The 13,133-nt window shown below is 41.9% G+C and overlaps 2 protein-coding genes across 3 annotated transcripts in view; one reads left to right on the forward strand and one right to left on the reverse strand.

Annotated features, from left to right (window-relative positions):
• Window positions 1-6,760, reverse strand: part of GPR137C (G protein-coupled receptor 137C) — a 63,335-nt gene extending 56,575 nt beyond the window's left edge. The window contains exon 1 of the mRNA XM_047079888.1: window positions 6,347-6,760. Coding sequence (XP_046935844.1) covers window positions 6,347-6,760 — 414 coding nt within the window. The remainder of the gene's footprint in view (window positions 1-6,346) is intronic.
• Window positions 6,761-7,452: 692 nt separating this feature from the next.
• Window positions 7,453-13,133, forward strand: part of TXNDC16 (thioredoxin domain containing 16) — a 137,383-nt gene continuing 131,702 nt past the window's right edge. For both annotated transcript variants that reach the window (XM_047079652.1, XM_047079651.1), the window contains exon 1: window positions 7,453-7,636. The gene's annotated coding sequence lies outside the window, so the exon portion shown is untranslated. The remainder of the gene's footprint in view (window positions 7,637-13,133) is intronic.

Consider the following 13,133-nt stretch of genomic DNA (forward strand, 5'->3'; position numbering starts at 1 on the left):
GTAAGTGAAAAGGCTCTATTCTTCTGTTTTTAAAAATAATTTTGGCTTTTGACAACTTGATTATAATTTGTCTTTCTTTGGATTCCTCTTTTTTAATAATCTTCTGGCTTCTTGGATCTGGATGTCCATTTCCTACTCCAGATTTGGGAAGTCTTCAGCCATTATTTCTTTGAATAAGCCTTCTGGTCCTTTCTCTGTCTCTTTCCCATCTAGGACTCAATGCATATACTGGTCTGTTTGATGGTGTACTACAAGTCTCTTCAGCTTTGTTCATTCTTTCTCATTCTATTTTTCCTCTTCTGACTGAATTATTTCCAATGACTTGTCTTTGAGTTCATTATCCTTTCTTCTGTTTGGTCTAGTCTGCTGATGAACCCTCAAATGAATTTTCACATCAGATTTTGTGTTATTTTCAGCTCCATGATTTCTGTATCATACTTTTAAAATCTTTTCTAAATGTTTATTTTTGAGAGAGAGAAAGCATGAGCAGGCTGACGGGGGATTTCATAATCAGAAACTTGGTGTCTTTCATTAATTTGGGCAAATTCTAAGTCTTTATTCTTTTGAAGAATTTCTCTGAAATTCCAATTAGACATATAATGGACCTGTTCATTCTATTTTCATTCTCCCTTAATCCCTGTTCATAGTTTTGATTTTTTATTTTTCTGAGCTATATTCTGGGTTATCTTACTTTCAGATCTTCACTAATTTCTTTGTTTAATCTGTTGTTTAACCATTCATTCCAGTTTTTAATTTTAATATTTTTAATTTAAAAATGATTTCCAAATGTGCCTAAAGTTTTAAAGTCATATATCAATACTTTTTACTTTCTTAATTCACATAAAAATTTTGTTATGTATTTGATAATTCTAACATCTTTAATCTTGGTAGTGTAGATTCTGTAGTGTAATTTTTCATCTTATGCTTATGTTCTGTGAAATTTTATCTGCTAGGATTCTGGGTTTAAGGTATACTTCTCAAGGGGCACCTGGGTGGATCAGTCAGTTAAGTGTCCGACTTTGGCTCAGGTCATGACCTCTCAGTTCAGTTCCTGAGTTCAAGCCCTGCAACAGGCTCTGTGCTGACAGCTCAGAGCCTGGAACCTGCTTTGGATTCTGTGTCTCCCTGTCTCTCTGCCCCTCCTCTACCTGCACGTGCTCTCTCTTTCTGAAAAATAAACATTAAAAAAAAACTTTAAAGTATACTTGTCAACAAATGATTTGCATGTGCTCCTTCCAGGTTCTTGAGGTTACCACCAAGCCAGGATACCAATAAACTACATTTTCAGTTTGGGTTTTATTTTTTTCTCCAAGTTGACAGAAGTGGTGTGAACTTGTGTGAGAATAAATTTGCCATGCATTCTCAGGAAAGACTTTTCTTTCCCAATTTGTACCTCCATCACCCAAGACCAAGGCAGAGAGAGGCACAAAGCCCATCATCAACCTTTGACAAAATGCTTATTTTTCATAGTCCATTCACTGAAGATATACACTTTGAGAATTCTGGGATTAAGTTGGAGGGAATGAAGTCTCTGATTAGACTTCATCACAAGGTATTGCCTCCAATGTCACCTTCCCAGACCCCCAACACATAAAATTAACATCCAAGCTTTAGGCCAGCAGGAAGCAGCTAATAACCACCTCCAACCCCAAGGCAAACATCTGTGTGGTACTTTAACATTCTGCATTCACTCTGTGCATGTGCATGGTGTTTTTTTTTTTTGTTTGTTTTTTGTTTTTTGTTTTTGTTTTTTACCTCTGAGGAATTTCTTCACTTCTTTGAAAAAGACTGAATACTCTCTGCAGCATTTTAAGGTATTTTTCTGAATCTTTGTTCAGCCAGATGGCCCTGGTTTCTACTTCTATAAACTGGGAGCTGAGGGTCATATGTTGAGAATGAAGGGGGAAGAAAGAGTTTGCTGGAGAGAGCAAAGGTTTGAAATGGGGGAAAGTGGGAAAGCAAATAGTAAAGTACTAAATAATGAAAAGTTGGTGGTGACCATCAGAATATATTTTAAGGATCAATCACTTGATAAGACTTTATAGCCTTTGGCTATATGGTAGCTTTACATCTGATGCATAGCCATTTAACCTTGGACAAATCACACCCTGCTTGTATCTACCTGTATCATGGGGGTTGTGAAGACAAATGTTACAAAATCCAACACTGAACTAAAACCACTATTTCCAGCAAACAGTAACTGACTCATGATGTGAGACTTGTTTTACAGACTTTTCTATTTAATAGATTTTGTTGAAACCAAATTAGCAAAGTCCTAATTACTATGTGCCATTTACCATGATATAAAAATAGTATTGCTAAGCAAAACTCAGATATATTAAAGTGGTTTCATTACTAATATTTTACCTGTGGTAACCAAAATGAACTTTTATCTAGTTATGTCACAATAATCCAAAAGAATCTTGGCATTCATACCATAGGCGAGCTTTTCAGTAGAAAACATAAAGACCTTAGAAAGTACATAAATAATTTACTTCAAATGTTCACCAAAATGAAGTTAATGTCCAAATTTTAGATGGCTAAATATTTTCTAGATTTGGCCTTTTCCAGATTGTCATTCAATAATATATTCACCATTGTTCTAGCTGCCATGAGATAAAAATATAATAAAGTAACTTATCCTTAAAGAATTTCCATTTTTTTTTTAATTTTTTTTTTCAACGTTTATTTATTTTTGGGACAGAGAGAGACAGAGCATGAACGGGGGAGGGGCAGAGAGAGAGGGAGACACAGAATCGGAAACAGGCTCCAGGCTCCAAGCCATCAGCCCAGAGCCTGACGCGGGGCTCGAACTCACGGACCGCGAGATCGTGACCTGGCTGAAGTCGGACGCTTAACCGACTGCGCCACCCAGGCGCCCCAAAGAATTTCCATTTTTGGTGGTGGAATGCTTTTGTGAGAAATCACAAAACATTATAAAGATACCCTAGTACATGTAAGTTTAACTACACACTATTTGACCTATCATCGGTATTTGGAAGAATGTATTCATTGTCAGGCACAATGATAGCATACATGATTGTAGGAGTTTAATTTTCCTAAATTTAATTTTCCTGGTTGTTTTGGCATTGTGATTAGGTCACCATATTTTGTCCCAATTAAGCAACTGGCAATCATGTTACAAAACTGCAAGAAAAAAATGTTAACATGGGCCTTGAAGATGAACTCGTTGATTCTGGGGTATATAACAATACTCCAAAGATAGTATACTATCAACTCTCATCTTAAGTGCTTTTACTTGTTCCAGTGGTAGGTAGCATCTTTTTATCAGATAATCTATTTTAAAGACTAAAGTCTTCCCTGGTAAAAGTGCAGGGGTGTGAACCTTTCTTTGGTAAAGTACCTGTTCTATTGATCATGCCAGAAAAAGTTTAGTAGGTGTTTTTAGATTAGTGTACAGTTTTTTTTTTTTTTCCCAACTATCTGCTTCCAGGAGGTTAAGTTGAAAAGTCTAGTTATTTCAAAAGGGCTACTTGTCCTTATCTCAATTCCACTCAAGTGTAGTCAACAAAAGAAAGAGTGATATAGGTAGTTTTAACTTTTTGAAAACTGAATGAGTTTTAGACGAACCACCAAAATGCATTCAAAGTAGTAATGGTTTTTCTAACTTTATTTTTATATTGCTCCATGGTTCTTTGTAATTAAGTCCTTAAAGTTAGAATGTTTTTAATCAGTGAGAAACGTATGCAACAAGTGCTTTAAAGAGGCTGACAGTAAGATGAAATTGGCATTTAATGACAGCAAAGAGAGTGATTTGGTAATCAAGAAGTACAACTATTCAAAAAGGTATAGGATCTTTTGGTAAAAAAAAAAAAAATCAAATGTCAGTTACGTTTTGTTATTTGCCACTACATAGGCTTTCCCTACCATCCTTCTACAATACCAAGAACTCACTGAAAAAGCTTCATTAATTCAGAAGGATCAATTGAAAGTGTACTTCTAATAATGTAAATTCAAATTCTCTTTTAAATACGGATTCCTCTGGATTTTTTTCTAATGAATAAGGAAATGGTTTTTGGTCAAGATATCTTTCTCAGTTGAAAATTTGTTGTTTTAAGTACAGTTATGTGTCTTAAATTTGTTAATTTCATTATAAAAAGAGAAGCATAGACAATCTATAATTTTAGGAGACACTCCAAAAGGAAAAAGCTTTGATCTATCTTCTTTCTGAATTACAGTGTCTTGGTTTATTGTTTTACTGCTTTTTGAAAAGTACATCACACAAACAAAAGATTCCCTTAGCAAGACTTTTAGACTTTTAATTCTTCCTCATTTAGCTTGGAACATCAGCAATTAAAAGTATGAAAACCCAATCTAGATATGATGCAGTTTATGCTGTAGAAGCATACTTTCATAATTTTGAACTTCACTATAGACGCTTTTACTATTGTGATAGTATTTAGCCACTTTGTGATTACCTCAAGGTGAGAGGTATGACTGGGAGAGGGCACAAGGGAATCTTCTGGGGCACCAGAAATGCCGTCTGTCTTAGTCTGGGTGGTGGTAACACGAGTGTAGGCATACATAAAATTTCACCTAGCTGTACACTTAAGATTTACGCCCTTTGTAGCATATCTTATATCTAAAAAGGTAAAAAAAAAAAATGAGTATTTGGCTACTTTATGAAATGCCTAATATTTTTACAGTGAATTATTAATATGATTTTATAAGTCCAAATGTATAGGGGAAAAACAAATTATCTGATGATCATGGTCTAAGAATTGCTAGTCTCTTTCAGGTAAATTATATCTGAAGCTAGAGTAAAACAAATGAGAGGTCTCTGGTATTCTATCAGAAATGGTGTCAGGAAGAACACAATGTATCGATTTAACTATAAAGGACAGAAGTGTTAAAACAGAAGCTTAAACAACAACTAGAAGATGAGAACATCATCAAATAAGTGACATGACTACAGCATGATTATGTGATTTATGATTACCCATGCTTTTTACTTTTGCTTTTTACTGTTTCAGTTTTGTCATTATATTGCTTGGACTTCCAAAGGGTGGGGAAGGAAAAGAATTCAAGTTAAATTAGTTTTGTTTCTTATTTTCAACTGTTGTTTTCAGTGTGGTAAAAAGCTGAAGTTATGACTGTAATTTTAAAATTATGCATTCTACTTCCCCATCTATTATGGGAGAAAAGAGTTGGTTTACACAGGGAATATAAACAATCTGCCTCAAATGTTTTGTTGTTTTTTTTTTTTTACTTTTGCACAGAACTATGTTAATTCTCATCACCTCCAAAAGCCTTTGAGAGGATTAGCTGCATAGACCAATATTGTTCTATATTAGTCAGTATTAAGCATATGATGTCACCTTGTTTCCACCCCTCCTCAAGCTTTTTTTTTTTTTTTTGGTGGGGGGAGGGGAAGGGAGAGTTTTTGGGCAATTCTCAAAATTCTGTGGCTTAAATTCCACTAGCTGACACACATGATTGACAACCTTCCACTCTCAAACCTGTTTGAAATGGGTCAAATACCTAAGCGCTGCAGAACAATGCAATCCAACCAGCAATTCCCCATAAAAGAGAAAGGGGGTGTGATTAGGTTCCAGCTATTAAGTTATTGCAAAAACAGTTTAGTGGTTTGTTTCCGCAACAGTCATAGGTTAAGCTCGTATTTTCTATCTTAATTAGCTCTAAATAAACCACTAGGCTAGAAGAGGTAGGATATATAGCCAAAGCATGGAGCAAGTGGGGCCAACACTAAGAGCGTTACGGAGGTCTTTATACCGACCCTCGGCATCGGTTATCGATCATTAACCCTGCTGGGGAACTTATCGAGCGGAATTTGTGTGAGGCTTATCGAGCCACAGGAAAGGAGATGCAGGAGGGAATATAAGCTTCTAATAAAAGAAACGCAGCAACAATAGCAGAGGAACAGCTCTGCCTGGTGACGTAATGGCTGGCAGCAGTCCAGCTTCAGCAGAGCTGCTGCTACCTCAGCATCCAACCTCTCTCAACACAGTCCAGCTTTGGCGGAGCTACCGGGGCCGCTACTTCTTGCGATGCCACTTTGTTGGTGCCACCAACACCTTACCTCGGAGGGCCAAAACACCGAACAAAGGGTTGTCCTGTTTCAAGTTGTCGGAACCCACACTCTCACTCACTCAACCCCGCCAGCCTCTGAGAAACCGAGTCAATCCGCTTCTTAAGTTTAGGGCGAGAACACTGGCGCACACTCCAGGCGTGCCTCAGTTTCCCCAAGCTGCTCTCGGGTCCGCCTCTCACTGTCCGATCCCCCCTCCCCCCGGCCCTCAGCCCGAGTTGATCGTAGCGGCCCCGCTCACCCGCCCGGCCCCGCATGCCCGTCCTCCCGCCTTACCTCCGCCAGGTAGAGGTTGAGGAGACAGAGCGTGGAGAACTGGAGACAGGAGGGGAAGCAGTAGAGCAGCCAGTGGGGGAAGAAGTGCAGGTGAGCGGGCGGCCGGAGCAGGGGCAGGGAGCCGCTGAGCGAGAAGGCGGCGGAGAAGAGGGTGGTCCTGAGCGCTGCCCACAGGAGACAGAGGAAGAGGCAGAGGCTCTGGTAACTCAGCCGCCGCTCCCGATAGAGGAGCAGCCGCCACAGCTGCAGGTAGGCAAAGGCGAAGAGCGCGGCGTAGAGCAGGGCGTGCAGGATGCTCAGCGCCAACTGCACCGAGCCCGGCACCGCGGCGCCTGAGGCGGCAGCGACGGCGCCTCCGCCTCCGGGCGTCGAGGGCTCGCGGCCGGCCGCCGGACCCGGCACAGGCACCCTCATGAGGGGGCTGGGGAGCGGGCGAGAGAGCGCGGGAAGGAAGAGGCCGGACTCGGAGCCGCCGTCGAGGGGGAGAAGGATTTCCCCCTTACCCCCCACCCACCCCAACCTCCAACCCCAGGAAGCGCCGTGACAGGACCCGGAGCCCCGCGCAGAGCAGCCGCGGTTTTCCGGACCCCGCCTCCTCTCCCCGCCTGCCCCCCCCCCCCCTCCGGGGGTCTCGGCTCCTCCTGCTGCGGCTCCGCTCGGTAGCTGCAAAAAACAACTCTCGGCTGGAGACAATCAGCTGAGAAACCCGAGCATTTGAGGCGCTCGCTCCGCACCGTGGGCTCGCGCCGATTGGCCCAGGTGGGCACGCCCCCTGCGCGCTGCACTCGGAAGGCCACGGGCCACAGGACCCGTCGCTCGAAGGCTCTGAGATCTGATTGGATACCCACTTTCCTCGCCTTCTCCCTCCCCTCCACTCCCCACCCACACTGCCGATTGGCCCGGCAACTACACGGCCAGCTCGCGCCGGCGGGAGGACTCGGTAGTCGCCTGTCACCTGGGGCGGCTTTCGCTCCGCCCCCTGCGCTTCCCATTGGTTGGAGAGGCCGCACGTAGGGAGCACGAGGAGAGGGAGGAGCCTTGGGGGTTGTTTTTTTTTGTTGTTTTTTTTGTTTTTTTTTGCTTTGCAGGTCGACCCCTCCGTGCGGTGGTGGCAGTAAGTGTGAAGGGCTTGAGTGCTGCGCTCTATCTAGTAGGTGGGCGCATCGGTTAGCCGCTGCCCGCCAGAGGGGCACGGCGCCGCCTTCTGCCTTTTCTTCACGTGGCGGCAACTGTTGGCTGCGGGAACAGTCCGGGTCCTTCCGGGTAGGTCTGGCCCGCAGGTCTCCGCAGGTAAGTGGCAGCGCTGGTCCCTCAATCGAGGGGCTGTGGTTTCCGCCAGCACGGATGGGCCGCACCATCGAGTTCTGGAGTTTGGCTTAGAAGGGGCCTCGCCCGGATCCTTCTGAGGGCCGCTTTGCTTTCTTCTTTTTTCCCCCTGCATAAGCGGCGAGAAAAACATGACCCCTTTGTGGGGAGAGAGGATGGAATGAGAAGGGTGAAATGAAGCTTGAAGCAAAAAATTTCCTCGGAAAATGCCTCTTAAAGGAAGAGGGGTATTAGGATGAGATGGAGGTCCAAGCGACAAGTGAGTAGGGCGAATGTGGGTCTTTGAAAGTTAGAATTTGGAAAGATGCTCTGGGCATAAGTTTAGAGAAAAAAGGCAGAAAGAGAACTGTAAGTCGTTGATGAACGTACTGTCTAGGAAGAAGTAGAATAGTGTGTACTCCTTAAATTCCACACGTATTCCTTCAAACCTTAGTCCTGTTTTCGGTGGACGGTGGCGCTACTCTTGGGCCTCAGGAAGTACAAAACAAATGCTGTGTTATTACTGCAAATAAGTGAGGGAACTTCCAACCTGTATTGGACTGACATGACATTGCTGACTTTTTTTTTTTTCTTTCTTGTGTTTGGTAATAAAATGAGCAAAGTGACACAAAATGATGTATTTTCCTTAGAATGAGTGGCACATCACAGATTCAGTATCCCTGTGAAAGACACTGCTACGTGTACTGGTTCCACCAACTCTGCCTGCCCTAACTCACCATACTTTGTCCTAATGTTTTGTGCAAGAGGAGTGTTGCTACCTTCTTTCCAAGCTAAGTGATCTTCAGGGAACTTCAAAGTCCGTTTTGTACTACAGATTCTGGGACAGTGGTTCACCCAGGCGCCAGATACTGGTGTGTTTTGGATTCTTTATAGGACAGACTGTGATAGACGTTCAGGCCTGGCACAGTTATGTGGATCCCTCAGATGCAGCGGAGCAGTCAGCTGAGCAGGCTGTTCATTGCAGCCTAGAGTAGTGTACAACTTGTTGAAAGAAATTAATAGGTCTAATCCAACATCCACACTTTAGAGAAGGATCTCATGTTTATTGGAATTTACAAGATACTTCCGAGAATGTGGTTAGGGCACTCACACAGTTCTTTTTGAATTGCGCCAGAGTGCTTATGGCAGCAGTGAGTTAAAGTGAGTTAAGCAGTTATGTGCGTAAGTGCGTAAATTAAGCATGAACTCAGAGTTTGGTGATTTTAGGCACTCATCACAATCAGGGGAACCTCTTATTCCCTGACATGCCTTTTTTTTTTTTGTATCTTCCACAATGATGAGGTACCTGTTTCAGTTCACAAATAGACTTTCACCGTGAAAGTCTGTTTCTTTTATATTTTCTACTCAGAGTTATAGTAAACAACATCAGGATAATACCCACACTAGTTTTACTATGAAATAGTTTTGTGAAATTTTTTATCCCAGAGCAAGTCCAGATAGCTGTCTCTTTTCTCCTTCCTTTTTTGGGGGTGAATGATGGGCATGCAGTTGGGGCAGATAGAGGTTTTTGCCCCAGCTGCCGTGAAGGGGCTGTGAAGTGGAGAGATGTTGAGTCTTTTTTTGTCCTGCACCGAGTCTTAGCTGATAAACTGCGCTGAGAACTAATCAACATTTTATTTGAGGCTGGTTCAGTGAGCAGGTTTTCTCTAGTAGCAGCATTAAATTGTAAGCTTATTTTTGCCAGAATGTTCTTACAGGAAGTTTGTAAGCATTATATGCTCCATTTGTTGCACAATAAAAAATGTGTCTTTTCCCAGAGAATGATGCCCACAGATCTTGGTATAATTTGTTTAATGTTTACAGTTGTTAATTTCCTCTTTTTCTTGCGTGGGAAACCATTAGTTTTATTGTTAATCATAAGGGAAATTTGAGTCTATAAAGGGGAAACTAACCAAAGTCTTCTAGAAAAACTTGCTGCTTGATATTCTAAAATATGAAAGTGTTCAAATGCACAATGGTTGAATATTGTTCTAGAAGGGTACATTATTCTAGCACAGTGGTTTTCAAGCATTTAAAAGCAGAACTTTTTTTCCAGTATTATTATAAATAGGACCCAATCCCAAAGTGGGAAGAGTCACTCACCAGCTGCTCCAGCTGTGGAACACATGAAGGCAGATCCTTCCTCGTGCCCTCCCTGCAAGGAGATGAGTTTTCCTGTTGAAATTTTTCCTCCTCATTGCCCCCTGGGGGCTCTCTCAGTATTCAGGTGCTGAACAAAATTTTGATGCATTTTATTTGCAAGCTTTAGCTCTTTTTGTACTACAGTCTCATTGTTCCATGCTTACAGTGTTTGTCACCCTTTTGTATTTGACCTTAATTGTCACATTTTTTCCAACTTTAAATGACTTGTGCAGGCATACGTGTTTAGAGTTTAGGGATGAGGCAAAACTTACATCTTGCATACCAACTCTGATTAGTGCTGACAGGAACATTATCCTGATGAATTGAGGGGACCCTCCAGGCTAGGAGTCTGCATGTAGTTGGGAGATGTGTGTACTATTGGCAAATATTTGCCTATGACTTCCGCCTTCTTTTAGTATTGACACCTGTTGTGGTTATAGTCCATTGCATTTGAAAGAGTCCTCTTCTCTTTTAGAATCTTCCCTATAGTGAAATTGGGTCAATTTCCTGTGAATTTTTTTTTTCTTTAACATTTATTTATTATTATTGAGAGACAGAGAGACACAGAGCGTGAGCAGGGGAGGGGTAAGGAGAGGAGGAGACACAGAATCTGAAGCAGGCTCCAGGCTCTGAGCTGTCAGTGCAGAGCCCGATGCAGGGCTCCAACTCTCAGACTGTGAGATCATGACCTGAGCCAAAGTCAGTCGCTTAACCAACTGAGCCACCCACGTGCCCCAATTTCCTATGAATTATTTCACATTTTCTGCTTTAAAAATCTAGTATATGTATTTATGTTCAAGTCACTCTCCCCTTAGCTATTATTAAAACCGATAAGGCTAGGCTGGGTTATACTGTAATAACAACCCCCAAACTTCAGTGGTTTAAAGCAAGTGTTTAATTTCTGCTCTCTCTGGGTTATCTGGGAGCTTTGCCTTATGTTGTCCTCTTTCTGAGACTTGGTTCAACAGAGAAGGCCTAATTTTTTTTTTATTTTTAAAAAATTTTTATTCATTTTTGAGAGAGAGCACAAGCTGGGTTGGGGCAGAGAGGCGGGGGGGAGGGAAGGAGACGGAGAATCTGAAGCAGGCTCCAGGCTCTGAGCTGTCAGCACAGAGCCCGAAGTGGGGCCCGAACCCATGAACTATGAGATCATGACCTGAGCCAAAGTCGGATTCTTGATTGACTGAGCCACCCAGGTGCCTGAGAAGGCCTCATTTTGAGTGTTATCATTCATTATAGCAGAAGAAAAGTGAGTTGTGATTCATGAAATGTATATATTGACTCTTTCTTTAAAATTTTTTTAATGTTTATTTCCTAAGAGAAAGAGAGAGACAGAGCATGAGCGGGGGAGGGGCAGAGAGAGAGAGAGGGAGACATGGAATGGGAAGCAGGCTCCAGGCTCTGAGCTGTCAGCACAGAGCCCGACGTGGGGCTCGAACTCATAAACCATGAGATCATGACCTGGCAGAAATTGAGTGCTTAACTGACTGAGCCACCCAGACCACCCCCCCCCCCATATATATTGACTCTTTTTTTAAAAAATTTTTTAATGTTTATTTATTTATTTATTTATTTATTTATTTATTTATTTATTTTTTGAGGGAGGGAGAGAGAGAGCATGAGCAGCGGAAGGGCAGAGAGAGAGGGAGACACAGAATCCTAAGCAGGCTCCAGGCCTCTGAGCTGTCAGCACATAGCCTGACGTGGGGCTTGAACTTATGAACCACAAGTTCATTACCTGAGCCAAAGTTGGATGCTCTACCAACTGAGCTACTCAGGCGCCCCTATATTGACGCTTAAAAGCTCCCAGAAGTTACATATGTCACTGTACATTTCATTGGCCAAATCAAGTCACTTCCTATTTCAAGGAAGTGGAGAAGTACAATTTTAACATGTGTAGAGAACTAGAAACATTTGAACAATCCACCATGTTTGTCAACAGATATTCTCCTTCTTACATGTAATTCATCTTTGGCCCTTCCCAATGGATATAGCCCTCAAATCCCATTCAATCACTGTGCCAAGCTCAACAGTCCAGGATCTCTAAGTAATGCCCGGTAGTGTTAATGTCTTAGGACATTATAAGTTACCTGTTTCCCACCTCCACTTGGATACATAGGATAGTGTAGGGACAAATAACTATAATACATGTGCCAATTTGGAGAGGGGAAGAATGGAAGACATACACCAGACTTTAGACTGTAGCAACTTTGAAATATCACTGGGCAGATATTGTTAGGGCTTTTGTTCTGTTCACTGGTTTCTCTAGGTCAGTGCTTCTCAAACTATCTGCTAAGAATGACCAGTTTTTTAAAATTCCAATTTACTTTGAATTTTTGTTAAATACAATAAAAATGAATTATAAGAAAAATAAAGTGAAAACACCTAGCACATGACAAGCCTGTTAATTTTTTAGATTCATAAAACACAAAACTGTGTAAAAAGGACTATAAAAACTTTTTGACATTTGTTCTCAATTTCTTTGTTTATCTCATTATTGTAGACCAGTATCGAATAGTTCATATTCTGGCATATGCCCTGGGTCATAGTTCTCCATGGTCCTTGGCTTTACTCTGCAAGAGGTCTTTCCGTCTTTATTATCTTTGGCCACATCTGAAGTTGGCTTTGGATAGTATGGCCCCTTTCCATGGCTGAGCAGCTTGTCAGCTTGCTCTCTGACAGTAGAAGGGTGGGGGCTAAAGGACTGTGTAAGTATTAACCAGCTAGTCTCTTGGATGGCAGTTGTTCTTTGACTACCTTTCTCTGAATATCTCATTAAACATAACCAACAGCAACTATCACACAGTGTTCATTTTCTGACTACCAGCCTCCTCTCTTAGGGCCATAAGGAGGTTCATTAGCCACACAAGCCTGGGTACATGCTCATTATAAATTCATTAAGTATGTGTCACGTCCAAATTATTATAGTGACCGTTTCAGCAAATGTTTTGTCACTCCTTACTGTGGATTGCCAAGCTCCAGTCTCTGATGAAAGTTTCCTTGATTAGATCCTGAACGGTCCTTGCTTCTTGGCTTCTAAGCCAATGTTTTGGGGTTCTTGTTAAGGTAGCACCTCGTTCTAGTTTGTATAATAGTGAAGATAAACTAGATTATGCTGTAGTGATGACCCCTCAAATCTCAGTAGCTTAAGGCAATAAGGTTGATTTCCTCCTATGTTACATGCTAATTGCAAATCAGTGAGGGTTCTCTGTTGTGCTCATTCTGGGACTCATGCTGAGGAACAGCCACAAATTGAGCATTTTTAATGACTGTGACAGAAGAAAATAAATCCTGCCCTATCACACACTGGCTATTAAATTGTTGCCTGAAAGAAACATGA

This window comes from Lynx rufus, unplaced genomic scaffold, assembly GCF_022079265.1.
Source record: "Lynx rufus isolate CCGP_SWC_20201006 ecotype Redwood Valley unplaced genomic scaffold, mLynRuf1.p SCAF_17, whole genome shotgun sequence".
In the NCBI taxonomy this organism is placed as follows: Eukaryota; Metazoa; Chordata; class Mammalia; order Carnivora; family Felidae; genus Lynx; species Lynx rufus.